Source organism: Microcaecilia unicolor, chromosome 3, assembly GCF_901765095.1.
Source record: "Microcaecilia unicolor chromosome 3, aMicUni1.1, whole genome shotgun sequence".
NCBI lineage: Eukaryota > Metazoa > Chordata > Amphibia > Gymnophiona > Siphonopidae > Microcaecilia > Microcaecilia unicolor.
In genome coordinates, this window is record NC_044033.1 from 285,582,277 (window position 1) to 285,601,448 (window position 19,172).

General features: G+C 45.1%; 1 protein-coding gene across 4 annotated transcripts in view; it reads left to right on the forward strand.

The window, feature by feature from the left end:
- B3GALNT2 (beta-1,3-N-acetylgalactosaminyltransferase 2) overlaps positions 1-19,172 on the forward strand; it is a 362,190-nt gene that overhangs the window by 161,179 nt on the left and 181,839 nt on the right. For 3 of the 4 annotated variants that reach the window (XM_030198137.1, XM_030198139.1, XM_030198140.1), the window contains exon 5: positions 5,631-5,726. The exons of the other annotated variant lie outside the window; for it this stretch is intronic. In XM_030198137.1, coding sequence (XP_030053997.1) covers positions 5,631-5,726 — 96 coding nt within the window. The remainder of the gene's footprint in view (positions 1-5,630; positions 5,727-19,172) is intronic. 4 annotated transcript variants of the gene reach the window in all.

Consider the following 19,172-nt stretch of genomic DNA (forward strand, 5'->3'; position numbering starts at 1 on the left):
AGCGAGATGGCAAATGGAATACTTTTGAATCGGTTTCGCTGGCCTCTGAGTTTGTCAACAAAGAAACTGAGGTGCAGTGAGAAGCTACTTGAAGACCATCAGGGTTTGGAAATGGCTGTGGAGCTGGAGATTGTGGCACAGAAGACTTGATTCACTGAGCTTGTTAATGTTAAATGTGAGGACATGTCTGGTGGACGTTTGTTGTTGCTGACATATTTTATTTTCTAGTTGATGTTTAGTTGAAGTTGTTAGTAATTGGGGGGGGGGGGAGCGGGGGCTCTCGCATGAATGTGACTTCTTAGGTGGGTGTAAGCTCATCATATGTATGTATTTGTTCCATGGGGCAAGGGCAAAGGGTGGGAGGGTGGGGTAGTTGGGATGTAAGGGGGGGAAGGAAGATTTCTGGAAGAAGGGGCTGGATAAGACTGGTAGGGTGGGAGAGGGAAGGAACGGAATAAATCAAGGCTCTGACTGTATGCAAGTGGGACAGTTTTGGTGCTGGCATGGCGGGGGTTTGAGATCACGGGGCTGGGGGGAGGGCTGGGCTCCCAGTCTCGATTCATACAAGCATAACTTTCCAATGGGTTTTTCTAGTCATCTGTCTCTTCATCATGTAAGATAATATCTTGGAATGTGGGGGGGATTTCCTCCCCGATAAAGCGGAAAAAAATTCTGGCACATTTAAACCAGCTTCAAGCTGATATTGTTTGTCTCCAAGAGACTAGATTATCTGATGAGGAGCATAAGAAGTTGGAGAGGTCGTGGGTGGGGAGGGTAGAATGGGCTTCCTCAGGAGCTCGTAGAGGAGGGGTAGCGATTCTGTTCAGACGGTCTCTGGTTTATTCAGTAGAAAAGATTATGTTTGATGATAAGGGAAGATATCTGCTGGTGAAGCTCTGCTTGCAGGGCAGAGAGGTATACCTGTTATCTCTGTATGGACCTACTCCTCAGGAGGCTGGGTTCTTCCCTAACCTTCTTAAGGATCTGGTACCATTTCAAGGGAAGACCTTAATAATTGCGGGTGATATGAATGCCTTGTTGGACCCTGTCCTGGATAGCACAGGAAGTAGGGCACAAGAGGTTCCCAATAAAGGGGGGGGGGGGCGGGGATTCTGTCGACATTTATCACCTCTTTGGGATTAATTGACACCTGGAGGTCACTCCATCCGGAGGTAAGGGATTTTATCCATAGATCGAGGGCACATGGCTCGTGGGCACAATTAGATCATGTATTTGTTTCAGCCAATCTATTTTCAGAGAAATCGGAGGCACAGATAGAGCAGGTGGTGATCTCTGATCATGCGCCGATCTGGATAGTTCTGGAGGCACATGGGGACTGCCACCCTGTAAAGCATTGGCGATTTCCAAATTATTTAGCTAAAGACCCAGAGTTCATTAAATATTTGCAGGGGAGGTGGGATGAGTTCTCCCTTCACAATGGGCAGCACAGGGTGGATCCGAAGCTGTTGTGGTGCACAGCTAAGGCCGTTTTGAGAGGGGATATTATTCAGTACACAGCCACGAGACGTAAGAAAGTAGCGGCAAATATCACGAATCTAGCTGGGCGGCTGCGACGGGCCAAGCGTGCATTATTAGAATCCCCCTCTCAGGTTAACAGAGAAAATTATCTATCCCTACAAGCAACTCTCAATTCCTTGATCCATGAGCAAACAAAAAGACAGCTGGTCTTTCAGAGATATAGGTTCTATCGGCATGGGGATCGTCAGGGTGGACTTTTGGCCCGTATGGCAAAATTTTGGAAGGGTAATAAGAACATAGAGGCTCTAAAAGATGCTAAGGGGCGAGTAACAAATTGTACAGGGGAAATGTTGAAGATATTCAAAGAGTATTTTCAACACTTGTACGCTCACAGGAGTCCCCCGAATAAAGAAGAGGTGGCAGGTTTTTTGGCTAAGGCAGGGATGGGGAAGTTTTCTAAAGAGGCACAGGAAGTTTTGGATGGCCCCTTCCAACCAAAGGAATTACAGCAGGCAATAAAGGGGCTGAAATTAAACTCTTCTCCCGGGATAGATGGCTTTTCGGGGGAATTTTATAAAACTATGCAGTTTTCCCTGTTGGGGCCATTGTCGGAGTATTATAATGCTGTGCTTGAGACTGGAGAGTTCCCACCGCATGAAAATACAGCCCTAATAGTAATTCTCCTTAAACCAGGTAAACTATCAGTAGACCCAGAATCCTATCGGCCAATATCTCTGATAAATGTGGATATTAAGATTTTGTCCAAGATGATGGCGAACAGATTGATTGTTCATCTTCCGGGAGTGGTGAGTCAGGCACAGGTGGGGTTCATCCCGAAGAGACACTCGGTGTTACATGTTCGTAGACTTCTTATGGTTATGGCCAAGAGTGTCTCTGGGGGGAGGTTAGTTCTGATGCCTCCAAGGCTTTCGACAATGTAGGCTGGGAATACCTCTTTCACTTATTGCAATGGTTGGAAGTGCCGGAAGGGTTTAGGAAGGCCGTAAAGAGCTTATATACAGGTGTAGGTGCACAAATTGCTGTTAATGGGGGTAGATCGGACTGGTTTCCCATATATAGAGGAACGAGGCAGGGGTGCCCCTTGTCCCCTCTTTTGTTCGACCTTTTTCTAGAACCTTTAATCAGAACTTTGAATGGTTCTAAAGAGGTTGCAGGGGTGGATATTGGCTCTGAAATAGTCAAAACGCTGGCGTATGCAGATGATATTATGTTGATGTTGATGAATCCACAGGCATCCTTGCAGAAGGCCCTGTCTAGAATAAGGGAATTTGGCAGGCTTTCGGGCTTTTCTTTAAACTTACAAAAATCTTGTGCGATGGCCCTAGACGAGGCATTGCAACTTGGGTGGAAAGGTGATTTCCCTTTGCGGTGGGAGGAGAAGGAATTGAAATATTTAGGTGTTCTCCTTCCTAGAGATTTGAAAATGATTTACTCGAGTAATGTTAAGCCTTTGATTGAGCTGACAAAGCGGAAATTACTACTCTGGCAAGCACTGCCATTATCACTGTGGGGGCGAATAGCGTTGTTTAATATGTTGATTGCACCTAAGTGGCTACATTTATTTCAACAATTACCAGTATTTCTGAAGGGATCAGAGGAAAAGAGTTTGAATCACCTTATTCAACGCTATCTTTGGCAGGGTAAAAGGCCCAGACTCCCTATGTCCATTCTCTCATCGTCCAGAGATTGTGGGGGGATGAGTCTGACTAGTATAAAGATCTTATCGGTTGCATGTGGAATGAGACATATCAATGATTGGTTCCGGGGCACCTCTGAATTTTCTTTGACGCAGGCGGAGATCCGGTGGTTCCCGGGTCGGCATTTTAGTTGTCTTTTGCATGGGGGGAGTGGGATGCCACCGCATGCGCTTGCACAGCACCCTATGCTACCAGCCCTTAGGGCTACTTGGAGGTGGATCTGTAGAAGACACCAGTTTTCGGGAAAGATCACTCCATGGCTGCCCATTTGTGACAATCCTGCTTTTCCCCCCGGGCATGGTAGAGGGGTGTTTACACGCTGGGCCAGGAAGGGGTTAATATACCTATCACATGTGCTCACGGAGGAAGGGAGGTTAAAGCCCCTTCCGGAGTTACTGAGAGTGTTGGGGGGGAGACAAGTCATCACTTTGCTTATTTTCAATTGCATCATTATGTATCCTCCTTATGCTGGACAGATTTAACGGAAGATGTTCAAGAAGTGTTAGCAGAAATGTATTCCTTGGGGGCACAGATGTCTGTGCCACTTAAGTTTCATCTTCAGCAGTTGAGGGAGACGTCATCTGAGATAGATTATGCACGCTTGGTCCGTAGCTGGAGGGAGGATTTGAGGTGACTGAAGAGTTATGTAAATCTTTTATAAAACAGTTGTATTCCATGAGGTTATCAATTCCACAGAGGGAACGTATGTACAAAATTTTGTTACGAACGTATATGGCCCCTAGGAGAGCTTCTAAGATGATCGCTCATTGTGATGGCTCCTGTCCTAAGTGTGGAAGCGCTAATGCATCTTTGGGCCATATGTTCTGGCGCTGCTCAAGAGTGCAACAGTTTTGGGGAGGGCTCTTGCAGGCGATTAACCATCAATGGGGGTGCACACTGCTGACAGATCCCTTAATAATCTTTCTTAAAAATAGTTACACTTCTTCACCGCCGGCAGGTTTTAAGGGATTATGCACAAATGGCTGTTTATTTTGGGCTTACCTCCATTTTAAAATCTTGGACATCAGAACTGGGACCATCTCTGGCTTTTTGGAGATCTCAGATGATTGTCCAAATGAGAATAGATCGATGCCAGGTTAAAACATGGGATAGTATACCTGGGGAGCAGTTTCGAAAGCAGTGGGAACCTTTATGGATGACTCTGCCCTCACAGGGGAGAAGCTTTATTTTGAATTTTTGATTGATCTGCGAACTATGTACGATGGGTAGGATGATTCCTGCTGTTGTTAGATGGGGATAGATTCAGGAGTACCTTGCTTCAACCACTTGCTTTGGATCAGGGCCTATCACAGGGTAACGGGTAGGGAGGGTGGGGGAGGTGGGAATGGAGGGTTTGGGGCTAGTATTTTGAACTTTCTGATGTAAGAGCAAACACCACAGAGGCGATTTGATAGGCGAAGGGTCATAAGAGCGAAGGCCCTTGGCAGTATTTTACACTGAAGGGTATAATAGCCTTAGGCAGCAGGATGTTTGCTATATTGTTGAATCATGCGGTTAAGAACTGGGAAGTTGACAATTGCTTCTCTGGATGGTATGGAGCAGTTTTGGGCAGGCAATGTTGAAGCGATATGTGATGGATCTTTTTGCATGTCTAAGAGTGTAGGGTAGGGGTTGGGTATGGGGTGAAAATGTAAAAGTATGGGAACACTGTTATGTGATGGACGGTTTATATTGATTGTTTGATTTGTGATTATGTACAAGTTCTATGATGTTTAATAATAAACAGATTTAAACATAAAACCAGAAATTGTTTAACAATACAAACACTTGAATCTCCAATCCAATTCTGGCTGATTAAAGTAATCCCAGTTTCACAGGCTTCACTCCTTTTGAATTAATATATTAAGAGGAATCATTTCAGAGGAAAAAAAACATTAGGAGTCTACACAATTTTTTTTAATTTTGTCTGTTTTGAGTAACACTTAGCTCTGTCCCAGCGGTAAAAAGCGTGCAGGCTCGGCCCTTAGTTCAGTTTTCCCTTCGCTCTCTCTCAGCTCTGGTCCCGACCTTGCGGAAACAAGAAATGAGGGAGGGAGCAGAGCTGAGAGAGAAAGGAAAACTGAACTAAGGGCCGAGCCTGCATGCTTTTTACCGCTGCTGCTGGCTGCCGTAACCTCGATGAGGTAAGTCAAGATGACTTTTAAAATTCGGAGGGAGGGGCCTGGAACTCGAAGGGAGGGAGGGAGGAAGGGAGGGATGACGACCCTGGAACTCGGAGGGAGGGACGACGACCCTGGAACTTGGAGGGAGGGAGGGAACAAACTTCCGGTGGGTGAAATCGAGCACCCCCAGCACCCACCGAGTCGGCGCCTATGCACTATATCACATGACTAAATATATATCCCATTGGTGAGAAATTTCCGTTCATTTTCTTTTGTCTGTTTTTTTTTTCCTTTTGGTATATGTGGACAGGAACCTCTCTTTAGTGCCCGTTTTAGTCCAACAAGCTCTGGAGTGCAGGTGGACAGATTGTGGTACAAACCCGTGGAGCAGTTTGTTTTACCAGAGGTATGTAGACCTTTAAACTATCATACTAATAGTTAAAGTATACTGTGTGAGTTACAGTAGGTTTACCAATATGACGTTTTTAGCACGTGCTAAAAATAGGCGCACGCTAAACAATAAAGACACCAATGTATTCCTATGGGCATCTTTAGTGTGTGTGCCTATTTTTTTTTTCAATGATTTTTATTAAAGATTTGACAACATACCAACTCTATTAAGTTACATTGCTGTTAATCAGGGTTAACTCACATAATGCAAAATTAGAACTGCGTGACGTTACAAATATCACTCAACTTCAGCAACTTTGACTCCCCCCCCCTTCCCTCCCACCTCCCTCCCCCCTACCCTCCCTCCCTCAAACACAGTCTAAGTCCAAGTATTTTATCTTCTCAGGACCTCTCAAGTTATAGGATTCAGTTCGTTTTCTCTTGCCAACATCCCCATTAATCAAAAATTTAACAAGTGGCTCCTTGCTGATGGTGTTAGGGTTTGCCAGAATGTCGACCACCTCAAAGGGCCGGTTTCTGTTTTCACATAATCGTGATATTCCGAACCTTTCTAGTCTCATGAGCTGTATCATGTGGATTCTCCATTGTTGCATGGTTGGGGCATTTTTTGAAAGCCACTCCAACAGTATTACCTTCTTAGCTACTATGATTGTTCTGTGTGCATATTCTTTAAAGCCTTTGGACATCTGCTTTGTGGTTCTGATATACCCAAATAATAACTTTCAGTCCTGAATCCAAGTTGTTCCCCATAGGGATGATGTTGTTCGTACAAGTTGTCTCCAAAAGCTTTTAATATGTGGGCAGGTCCAAAACATGTGTCCCAGAGTTGCGCCCACTGTATTGCATTTTGGGCAATCCCCGGCTGGGGATAACCCCATATGGAAAGCCCGCCTTGGTGCTATGTGTATGCGTAACGCGAACTTGTATTGTAATTCCCAGCACCAAGTAAAATTGGTTTGGTTTTTCATTTTTAAGACATGTTCCTGAAAAATATGCGTTGGTATTACAGTTCCCAAATCTGCTGACCACTCTTTTGCCAATCGCTCAAAGACCAATTCTGAGGCTGTATCATGGATGTGTCTGTGGTAAAAGGAAAGTGGAATTTTTTGCTGGGCTATCAGCGAATAAGCCATGGAAATTTTCTCTTGCACATCGTCTGTCAAATTTTGCCATGTTAAACTGTGTGTATAAAGTTTCAATTGGCTATAATAAAAGAGATCTGATTCCGGCAAAGAGTACATCTGTTGTAATTCTGCAAATGGTTGCAGTCGACCTTCCTCTGTCAGGATCTGATAGATGTATTTAATTCCTTTCCGTTGCCATCTTTTGAAGGTCGGGTACATGTCTCCGGGAGGAAAAGCTGGGTTGCCGCAGATAGACAGAAATGGTGTAGCCTTTGCCGAAAATTTATGTAGCTTGCACACCCACCTCCAAACTTTCTGTGCTGTGGGTAGTATTGATGTTTGCTTCAGCTCATATGGCATAGGTTGCCTTACCCCATGCAGCCAGCAGTTGAAATGTACAGTACTTGTAATATCCAATTCCACTGATGTTGCAGAGAAGTCCTGCGACGTTCGGAACCAATCCGCTATGTGGCGCATACCACTCCCGATCGTCATCTGTCGGATGCTCAAGAGGCCCAGGCCCCCATACTCCACTGGTATTTGCAAAGTAACTAAGGGGGATTCTTGGTTTTTTCCCCTTCCATAGGAATTTTTGTAGCTGCTTATTAAGATGTTTCTCATCTTTATGTTTTAGATACAAAGGCAACACTTGAAATACATAGAGCCAACGTGGTATTATCAACATATTATACAGGGCCACGCGACCCAATAATGACAATGGCATTGGCACGTAGCCTGTCTTTTGTGTCTCTTAATAATCTCTTCACATTAACATAAATTTTGAGAGAGATTCTGTGGTATATTGTAAAAGGTCTCTGCGTCTGGCCCAGTCCGGGAAGGCCTTACCACACCACCGGCCCCAGAGCTTTCGTTTCCTCCTTTACTTTTCTTTATTCAGCAGGCCTTTTTGGGTTTTCAAACAAAACACCCTTCAATATTCAGGCTGTTCCAGACACAGTATAATTACTGCCCAGTTTGACTCAGCCCCGTTCCATATAGCCCGGCTGTACTAAACCCAGTCAAATTACAGTCTGGCTTTTCTCCCCTCAGTTCAATATAGCCAGGCTGTTCAAAACACAGTCCCAATTACAGCCAGGCTTTTCTCACCTCAGTTCAATATAGCCTGTCTGTGCTAAACACAGTCCAAAATATAGCCAGGCTTTTCTCCACTCAGTTCAATATATCCAGGCTGTTCAAAACACAGTCCCAATTACAGCCAGGCTTTTCTCAACTCAGTTCAATATAGCCTGTCTGTGCTAAACACAGTCCAAAATACAGCCAGGCTTTTCTCCACTCAGTTCAATATAGCCAGGCTGTTCAAAACACAGTCCCAATTACAGCCAGGCTTTTCTCAACTCAGTTCAATATAGCCTGTCTGTGCTAAACACAGTCCAAAATACAGCCAGGCTTTTCTCCACTCAGTTCAATATAGCCAGGCTGTTCAAAACACAGTCCCAATTACAGCCAGGCTTTTCTCAACTCCGTTCAATATAGCCAGGCTGTGCTAAACACAGTCCAAAATACAGCCAGGCTTTTCTCCACTCAGTTCTATATAGCCAGGCTGTTCAAAACACAGTCCCAATTACAGCCAGGCTTTTCTCAACTCAGTTCAATATAGCCAGGCTGTGCTAAACACAGTCCAAAATACAGCCAGGCTTTTCTCCACTCAGTTCAATATAGCCAGGCTGTTCAAAACACAGTCCCAATTACAGCCAGGCTTTTCTCAACTCAGTTCAATATAGCCAGGCTGTTCAAAACACAGTCCCAATTACAGCCAGGCTTTGCGCGGGCTCAAAGCCTCGGGTCCCACCCTCTTGGTCAGCCTTACTCTCCTGACCTCCTCCCGCTTGACCCGGGCATTCCCACTATACCTCCTGCTCGGGCTGCCTCAGAGCCAAGAGTTCCATCGGTTCTTCTGAGACATTCTCTGGCTCCTCTTGCTCCATGGCCTCCTGTTCCTCCTCCTCTCTCTCTGGAGCCCAGTCCATTTTCTCCTCTCCCCACCCCTTTTCCAGCTGATCTCTCTTTTCCTCATTAACCGGGCTAGGCTGCTTTTCCTTCCCCCACCCCCGGTTCAGCCACCTCCTCCACCAGGGTGGTGACTCAGCTTTTCCCCTTTTCTGGCAGCCCTCTTCTGGAGCTTCTTGGTTTTGCACCCTATTTCTCCTTACCCGGGGTTCTCCTGGGGCTTTCTGGGAGTTGTAGTTTCTTATTGGTATGTCCCTCTTAGGCAAAACAGGAGCCCCCCCAGGGTCTTCCCTCCTAACCTCCAGCTCTCTTTTCCCCTGTAGGAAGCTGGGGTTCCTCTCCACCCTTTTCCTTCCTTCATACTCCTTACAATATATACTCCCAAGTATTTAAGGGGTATCCCCGCATCAAGCACAGCCATCCCTCTCCCCTCTCCCTCACAAGCATCACCATGCACTGTAAGAATCTATGACTTTTGCATATTTAAAACAAAACCAGAATGCGCCCCATATTGTTCTATTTCTTGCAATAACCGGGGTAAGGAGGTTCTTGTGTTCTGGAGCAATACTAGTAAATTGTCCGCGAAGGCCAAAGTTTTAATCATGGTCCCTCCTAACTGCACTCCCTGGATTTCCCCAGTTGCGTGTAGATTTCTCAGCAATGGCTCCAATGATATAAGGAATAAGAGAGGGGAAAGTGGACACCCCTGACGAGTCCCTCTACCTATGGGGAATTTTGATGTCCTAATACCATTGACTAACAGGGCCGCTGTTGGATCTCTGTCTAACAAGCGCAGCGCCTGAATAAACCAGCCCCCAAATCCCATTATTTGCTGCGCCTCAAAAAGGTAATCCCAGTGCAGTTTATCAAACGCCTTCTCTGCGTTGAGGCTAATTGCTAGGGACTCCCACCCATGATGTTGACAAGCTGCCATCCCCAGCAGCAGCCTGCGAACATTGCGCACTGTTTATCTGTTTTTAACAAATCCTACCTGTGTTGCGCTAATTAGCCGAGGTAGTATCTCAGAGAGGCGATTGGCCATAATCTTTGAGAGTAATTTCAAGTCTACATTAAGTAATGATATCGGTCTGTATGAATCCGGTGTACCTTCCTCTCTGCCTGGTTTTTTCAATAGGATTATCAACGCTTCATTTGTATGGGCCGGGAATTGACCCCTATTTACTGTTTGATCATAGTAGGAGATCAGGAGATCAGTGGGCCTAGGAGTTTGTCATTTAGTAGTTTGTAAAATTCACCTGATAAACCGTCAGGGCCTGGAGCAGAATTCAATTTTAGTTTCTTGATGCCTTCTTGCAATTCTTTTCCCAATATGGGGGAATTTAAACTCTCTATCTCCTGGGGTGTTAGCCGGGGTAAATTAGCTTGTTGTAGATGTTTTATTAGGGCTTGTGTGTCTCCTGTATTAGGTGTAGCATAGACCCCAGCGAAGTGTTGACTAAGGGTCTCTGATATCTTTTCATTGGTGTGTTGCGGCTTCCCAGAGGAATCTTTTATCATAATTATTGGCTTCTGTCCTCCCCATGTCTTGACCATCCCTGCAAGCAGAGGGCCCACCCTGTTGCCAAATCTATGGAATCTATATTTGTTGTAGATCAACCCCCTAGTGGCTTTCTCATGTAACAGTGTATTGAGGGTTACCTGCGCTGCATGTAATTCTTCTCTATGTGCTGTTGTCGGTGATCTTATAACTTTCTTTTTTGCTGTTACCAGCTTCTTCTCTATGATGGCCCTAGAAATTTTTTTGTTTCGTGCATGTGTAGTGCAGTGGCCCAAAAGAGGGATGGATCATCCTTATGTTGCTCATTAAATTGCTCGTACTCCTCCCATTTTGTCTTAATATATTTTGCAAACTCCTGGTTATGGTATAAATAGGCTGGAAATCGCCATCCCCGCGTTGGCTGTTGATAGTATCTCAGGGCTTCCAAATCTAGCCAGACCATAGCGTGATCTGAAATATCTGCCACACCGATATCCACAGAAAGCACCTCTGAAAATAGTGATCGCGCTACTAAGATATAATCTAACCGGGAGTAAGTCCCATGTGCCCTTGATAGATGGGTAAAATCTTTTTGTCCCGGATGGAGGGCTCGCCAGGCATCTACTACATCTAAACTTTGCATGAAGGTGGAGAGGGCTCGTGCCCGTGGTCCTCCTCTATGTGCCCTGCCCGGCTCTGAACAGTCTTCCAAGGGTCGTGCCACCAAATTAAAATCTCCCATAATCATGAGTTTTAGGGCTCTATAGGGTCTACACACTTGTACTAGATCATGGTAGAAAATCTTATCATATGTATTCGGCCCGTAAAGCGCCAATAGCAGCAGTTCTCTACCTTGTATCCATAAATGTATGAGGACATACCTACCCCTGGAGTCTGTCATTATGAGTTCAGATTTAGCAGCCAAGCCTTTTCGTATCAATACAGCCACCCCTCCTTTGCGTCCCTCCGCAGGGGATACATGGACCTCTCCTACCCAATATCTCTTATGCTTTTGGTGTTCTTCATCTGATAGCCGGGTTTCTTGTATACAAGCAATATCTGTTCGCTTCCTGCGGAGTGCTGTCAGCACCTTAGCGCGCTTGACAGGGGATGTAATCCCTCCTACGTTCCAGGTATTAAATCTAACTGAACTAAGCGCCATATGTGTATTGGTTTGTTCTATAGGGTTTGTCTTCTGTGATTTGGGTGATGGGCGCCCAGCCTCACCCCCCCCCCCCCCCCCATGCGGTGTATTAGTCTTATCATCTGGGGTTGTTGTCTGTAGTTTGTGTGTTCTTGAAAGGTGGTAAAGAGAATAGTTTCTTTCTGGATAAGATGTTGTCCCTTCCCGTGTCCTGATTGTGTTCTTCCCCCCCATCCTCCCCTACTCTCCCACCCTTCCCTCCCATGTCCTACCCCCCTCACATATAGACCCCAAAATTCTCCCATAACATCCCTCTTATCCCCGGACAAATCTAGGAGATAAGCGATCACTGTGATGTATTCCCCCCCGGCCCTCCCCCCACCTTACTTATAACCCCCACTCACACTTTTATGTTTCTAGCTTTACATGGGTACTGTACAACCTTCAACATTAAAGTCTAACCTTTGGAAGTCCAACCATAACAGAACTTAACACATCTGGTTCTCCATTAGTTATAGAGCCATCATCGCCTTACTACATTAAAGTGTACTCAGCCCACCCTAAGGATGGCGCTTTTGGAGGGGGTAATTACTTCACCAAGGTCTTGGTGTAAAGCGCTGATAGGCACTTACCGTGCGCCTCATTAGGTTTGCTATTGTCTATTTTCAGCGCTTTGAAGTCCATCCGTATTCCATCCTTACAGCGGAATTTTGTCAATTTTCTGGCTTTCCTGTAGTGGGTTCCTCTTTTATGTGCATGGCGTTCTGGAAACTCTCTGCCGCCTGAGGTGTGGTGAACACGTGCCAGCGGTCTTTGTGATATATCTTGAGAGTTGCTGGGTATAACAGCATAAATTTCACTTTTTTTGTATAGAGTGTATTACATATCGGGTTAAATGCCCAACGACGTTGCTGAAGTGTCAGAGAGTAATCTTGAAAAATGTTTATGTGTTGGCCCTCGTAGCAAAGTTGATCCTTCTTTTGTCAAGCCCCTCTCAAGATTTCTACTTTATGAATGAAGTTGTGGACTTTTGCGATTACCACCCTGGGCCGAGTCGCATTTTCCTGCCTACGGCCCAGTCGAAGTGCTCACTCCAGGCAGAGTTTCCCGAAACTGTCTGTTAGCGCTAATTCTGTGGTAAGCCAGCGTTCCAACACTGTGCTTAGTGCTTGTTCTGCTACCGATTCAGGAAACCCTACAATGCGGATGTTGGCTCGTCGGGAACGGTTTTCTAGTTCGTCGATCAGCTCTCCTTGTTCTTTGACCAGTTTTTGTAGGGCTTGCACTGATGTCTCCATGGCCTGTTCCCGCTCTTCTGTCGCTGCGATCCGAAGTTCGAGATCTCCCGTGCGTCTCACAGTATCGTCGAGCCCTTTTTCTATAATCGCCATTTGTGTGGATAGCTGGGCAAACTGTGACTCCATAGCTCCTTTTACCGCGTCGATTATTTGCTTTAGCTGGAGATCATTGAACGACTGCATCTCGGCACTTGGGCTTTGCGCCATTTTTGTTTCTGGCGGCCCGCGGATCTTCGCCAACTCTTTTTTCGCTGGCGTACTTGGCATCCCCACTTCTGTTCGGATCAGGAAGGACTCCATACACTATCTGCGACTTGCATGAGGTGTTCCCTGGTTTGTCTGGCGTATTCCTACCGAATTTGGGTGGAAAAAACGGGGGGGGGGGGGGGGGGCCCAAGAAGAATCTCTATGAGCTGCTGCTTCCTCTAAGGCATCACGTGATCTCCTGGCGCCTATTTTTAATGTTCACTAAAAACGCCAGTGTGCCTAAGTAAAAGACCCCCTAAACTACTATCATATCTGTAATTCCTTCTTCAATTTTCAGTATGCAAAATTCTTCCACCTTTTTTCCGCTTCTACATGTAAAAAGTTTTCAATACATATTTTCAGTGTAGAATTATTTCTCAAGAATATAGGATAGGCAGTTTTCAGAGGGAAGGAGTATTCTTGTAGGGCTTTTCTGCTATCCACCGGAACAGAACAAACAGACAGATGAAGAAATGTTTACAGAAATTAGGAAAACTGGCAAATTGGTCAACACTATAATAATGGCGGAATATATATTTTTTTTAATTATAGATTTTTTAAGGTTCTGGTTTTTTTTTATACCTTACCAAAAATTCATAAAAGTATGGATTGTCCTCCGGGCCGTCCAATCGTTTCTTCCAGAGGTTCCCTGTTAGAATGTACTGCGTAATATATTGATACTTTTTTGCAACCTTGTTTAATGTTTCAACGTTTTTTATTGATGACATTTCAAAACAAAAATCACAATCTACTTTTTGAATGTATAAAAAACTCAATCATGAATAAGTAAGCAATTAAGACAATTTGCTACATACAGTAATATTGCAACAAAGTACAATCAAGCATATATTCGCATAGGTTATCTAGTGTCTTGTCTTCCTTGTAGGTACATTTACAATCTGTCATCAACTTTTATGTATATATAACTTTTTCTCCCCCCCTTACCCCTCCCTCCTCTCCCTATAATTATGAGCATGATCTATTAAGTTCTTGTTTGCTCTTTAATATCAAGTCTGTGTACCTTCCTAAGCCCTTCCCCCCCTCCCTTCCCTGTCCTTCCCTTCCCCCCCTCCCCCTCTTGCCTGTTGCATGCGTCATACTTTAGTTTGTCCGATCTCTTCCAGTCTCCCAAGGTAGTCTATTAAGCACATGACTTCGCGCTCGGGGTGATATCGTGTTTAAATATTTCCCCCAGATACTCAAGAACCTCATTTGTCTTTTGGGGGTTAACCTCGCTCCTCTCACTTCCCACAACATTAGCTGATGGAGCTTATTACTCCAATACCAGTAAGAGGGAGGCATGTCCATTTTCCAGTGATTGAGAACGCACTTTTCCCCACTATGCATGCCTTGCCAAGAATAGTCTTTCTCCCTGCGTGCCTATACCCCAATGTCCAGGTATACCCAGCAACATTCTCTCGAAGGTTAGCACAATCCGAGATCCCATCACATCTCCCATGAATTTGCCTAGTCCCCAAAAGGTTTTGATGAATCTACATTGCCAAATACAGTGGGCTATGGTTGCACTCCCCTGCTTACATTTTAGGCAATTATCACATTGTATGACTTTTGCATGGAACGCCCTTCCAGGAGAGAAGTAAGCTCTATGTAGTATTCTGTAATGGCATTCCTGTAACTCCGCATTGTGAACTATTCTCGGTGTTCCCACCACTGATTGTTGAATGTGACGCTGAGAGATCTGGTGCCGTGTTTCTGCGCTTCACCTTTCTGCCACCTCAGTTACCTGCCTCTTTTGCAACCTTGTTTAAAGAATGTGAATTCTTATGTACAAGACAGTTCTCATTTTTTACGCTCTTTCACTGAGGCATTTCAGTTCCCCATTATAATGGTCACCCTAAACGTTCAGTCTTTATACACTAGCATTCCACAAGCTCAGGTGTTGTCTTTAATGAAGTCAGTTTTAGAAGAGAGGGAACATCCTCATTTGGTACCAGTGGAGTTTGTCCTGTCATTAACAAAAGTAGCTCTCACAGAATTATTTTACTTGTAGCCATCAATTCTGTGTTCAAAAATTAGGAATTTCTATGGGAGCAGCATTCTCACCAGCCACTGCGATTTTGTTTATGGCGTGGTTTGAGAAAAAATGGGTTTATACTGCTAACTTTTTTAATCACATTTATACCGTTACTCACAGAAAATGTTATATCAAATGTTCTTTTGCTAATGTTCTATTACCCTATCAGTTTCCCGCTGTCTCTTTCCACTGTTCCATTGTTTTTTTCCTCTGTCCTATTCCCTTAATGATACTTTGACTTTGTCTCCGCATAACTTCTCATAATGTAATCCATAACTGAGTTGTAACAAATCGTATTTCCATCATTTACAATGTATTGTAAGCCACACTGAGCCCGCAAATAGGTGGGAAAATGTGGGATACAAATGCAACAAATAACTGGTTTAAATACACCATCTGTTGGTGGCGTTACATAGATGACATTTTTATGCTGTGGAAGGGCACACAGGATGATTTACAACAATTTGTTCAGTATCTAAATGGTTGTCATGACACAATAAAATTTGACATGCATTGCAGTATTTCTGGTATTGCTTTTTTAGACATTTGGGTTAGTTTAGAAAAGGGTGCTTTTAGTACATCTGTGTTTATAAAACCCACAGATTGCAACACTTTGCTTCAGTATTCTAGCCTTTTCATTGCAAATCCAATATTCCTTTTTCTCAATTCCTGAGGTATCGTAAAATTTGTTCTTCTACATATGAGTTTAAACAATGGTTGCCTCAGCTATCGGAGAAATTTATTTCTAGGGGATATCCAGCCATGTTGGTAAGAAGGGCAGATAAAAGAGCGCTGTTTAACCATACAGAGTTACTTTTGTTGCCAAAGAGATGAGATATAATAGGAGATGACACATTGACGTTTGTTACACGTTATAATATTTATACCAGGAGACTTGTGAAAGCAGTTAAAAAATATATTCCTGTACTTAGGGCACATTCTTGTTTCCAAAATTTGAAAGTAATGTTTTCGTATCAAAGGAATAGGAATTTGAATGACATTCTATGCGGGTCAGAAGTGTGGAACCGTGTGAATTTATTTATTACATTTGTACCCCGCGCTTTCCCACACATGGCAGGCTCAATGCGGCTTACACAGTAACAATATAAAGAAATTACAAAGTCGTAAGAAGAATATACAGTTTGTAGTAAAAGCAAAAATAATGGGGTTAACGAATAAGTAAATTGAGCATGGGAGAGATTGGGTGCAGAAGGAAATGAGCATTGGGAGGTAGGCGTAGGAAGATAGAGAGGAATGGATATGTGGTAGCAAAAAGGATAATGGGAAACATGGTCAATGTATAACAGTTGTCAATAAGAATCATAGGGAAAATAACCATAGGGCATGTGGATCATGGGCAGAATTTTTCCTTTGCATGCTAAGACCACTTGTACCTCTTAGAACGTGATTTATCTGCTAAAATGTCCATGCAATTTGTACTATGTAGGTCAGACTTCTAGAGAATTTAAGACACGGCTGATCGAACATAGACATTGTATTCAGGCACATAAGATAAATGAACCTTTAGTGGGACATTTTGTTGAAAAACATGTATTTGCTGACATCCAGTGTGTGGTGTTGGAATAGTTAAACATCATGGAGCGCAGAGGAGATATTAGATGTTGGCTTCGGCAGCGTGAACAGTGCTGGATTTTCTCCCTGCAATCCGTGACCCCGAAAGGGTTAAATTTGTCAATAGAATGGAAAGTGTTTTTGTGACAAGTCAGCTTGGTGATATCATGACGTTTTGTTTTCTGACGTGGGATGCTCGTTCTTTTAAATCTCAGCGTCCCTGAGCTGTTTTCCACGATATTGACAGTGCCAGGTGCTGGAATAGCTGTTTGGAAGTTGCTATTTTTTGGATTTGCTATCTTGGATTGGAATTATATTCTTTTCCATGAAGCAGCCTGGATTGGTGAAACAGAGAACCCCTGTCGGGATTGGAGTGGTCAGACTGGATCATTAGCAGGATTATAAGACGCTTTTGGTTCCAATATAAGTACGATATGAAATGTTTGATGTGGCAACTAAAAAATGTTTTGATAATAATTTTCAGCCTTTTTCTGTATCAGTAAGTTGATTTGCTGGTTTTTCTTCCTCTTAAGTTGAGGATCTATATTAAGTGGAGTTTTTTTTTATGATTCATGATTATTGTGAGCCTTCTATATAACGAACGGCGGTCCGAAGGACGAGTCCGGTGTAGCCGAGAATGGCTCCTGGCTGAGAAATTCAAAGCCCACGTGGATTCACTGGCCCTGAACAGGCGCTGGCCCAACCTCCGCCCGCCAGACAAGAGACCAGACACCCCGGCAGACGTGGACCGCTACCACCAGCTCTGACGACCCAGGTCAGAAACTGATCTAAAGAGCGGTCGCTCGGTCCCACGAATGAGGATTCTGCCTCGGAGAACTTGAAATTGGACCAGAACCTCCGCGAGCAATTCGCCAAGGCAACCAGAGCCCACGGACCCATCGCGGATCTTTCCACCCCCCCCCCCCCCGAGGCAGAGCGATTACGAGGGTAAACCAGCACCTCGCGGATGCCTCGCCGAGGACCAAAGACGATTGTTACCCTGCCTGCGCTGCCCTGCCCAGAGCCACAACCACTGCTGAGACGGGCAGTCGAGCGCTGAATAAAAAAGGTGACTAGACCAGAGCCCCACGTATGGTATTGTCTGCGAATGGGGTGGGTAGTGTTGGGTGGCTCAGTGGTGTGGAGTATGTTACTAGGGTGGTTGTGGTGTTGTTATTTGTGATTGGGGTGGACAGTGTTAGGTGAGTGAGTGATAGGGAGTATGTTGCTAGGAGTAGTATTTGGGTTGTGTTCATTTCGCTATAATTTGGAGGTAGGAGATGGTCGGTGGTGGTGTCCTAGGGTTTGGTGTCTTTTAGGTAGATATAGTGCCAGTTAGATGTGTTAGGTATTGTCTCAGGGTCCAGTGGTTCCGTGGTTCTGGGAATTGTGATATTGGTTGTATGTGTAGTGTAGTGTGGTGGTAGTATGTCAGTCTCTCTAAGGTAGGTAGGCTTTGTTGTAAATGAGGTAGTGGTGAATTTTCATTGTTAAGAGTACATTTCTGGGTGCTGACTGTTGGTCTGGGTCATGCCCTATCGTACTTCCTCTCTTTCCTAGTTGTCCGTAGCACGACTGCACAGTTTTGTCGCGTTATCCGGTCCAGGGTTATTATTCTGCTTCATGTAGCTTTGGGCCTGGGGCTCATGTGGGCAGTCGTGTCGAGTGCTAGTCAGGGCCAGCTGCCGATCCTTTGTTTTATTCCTGGCAGCGGTCTCCCGACAGGTTGCCCGCCTGATCCAGCTCTGCTCTCTTCTGCTCCAAACCATTCCAGCTTGTTTCAGTCCACCTGATCCAGCTTGCTCCAGCCCGCCTGATCCACGCCTGATCCAGCTTGTTACAGCCCGCTCGATCCAGCTTGTTCCAGTCCGTCTGCTCCAGCTTGTTCCAGCCCGCCTGATCCAGCTCTGCTCTCTTCTGCTCCAAACCATTCCAGCTTGTTCCAGTCCTGCTGCTGTGCTCTCCATCGCACTCACCTGTTCCTGCCTGCCGAACTGCTAGCCTATTGACCTGCCTGCCTGCTAGCCAATCAACCTGCTTACTAGCCAATCACCTGTTCCTGCCCGCCTGCCTGCTAGCCAATCGATCAGCCTGCCGCTTATCACCCCTTCAACTTGCCTATTTGGCTGCCCATCAACAACCTGCCACTTTGCCAGCCCTTCACCCTCCTATCTGACTGCTCACCCTGTAACCTGCCTGCCTCCCAGTCCATCTTCCTGCCAGCTCATCGCTCTCCTGCCTGACTGCTCACCTCAACCTGCCTGTCTCCCAGCCCAGCTACCTGCCCCCGTAACCACCTCAGTTACTACTTATGGCCCCCATTCACATTCTATTCCTTGCCCTATCCCTCCCTAATCTTTTCCCCCTCCCACCGCTGTATACCACACGAACTCACTGCCCATCCATGTCCTCTCCCATCCTGCTCATTACTGCAATACCCTACCTACCCCTGTCCCCCACCACCTCACCTACTGTCCTCCTTCTCCTCCTTCCTAGCTCTCAACCTTCAACACCTCCTTCCTGCCATGAACTCTTCCCCGTTCCCCCTAAGCGCAT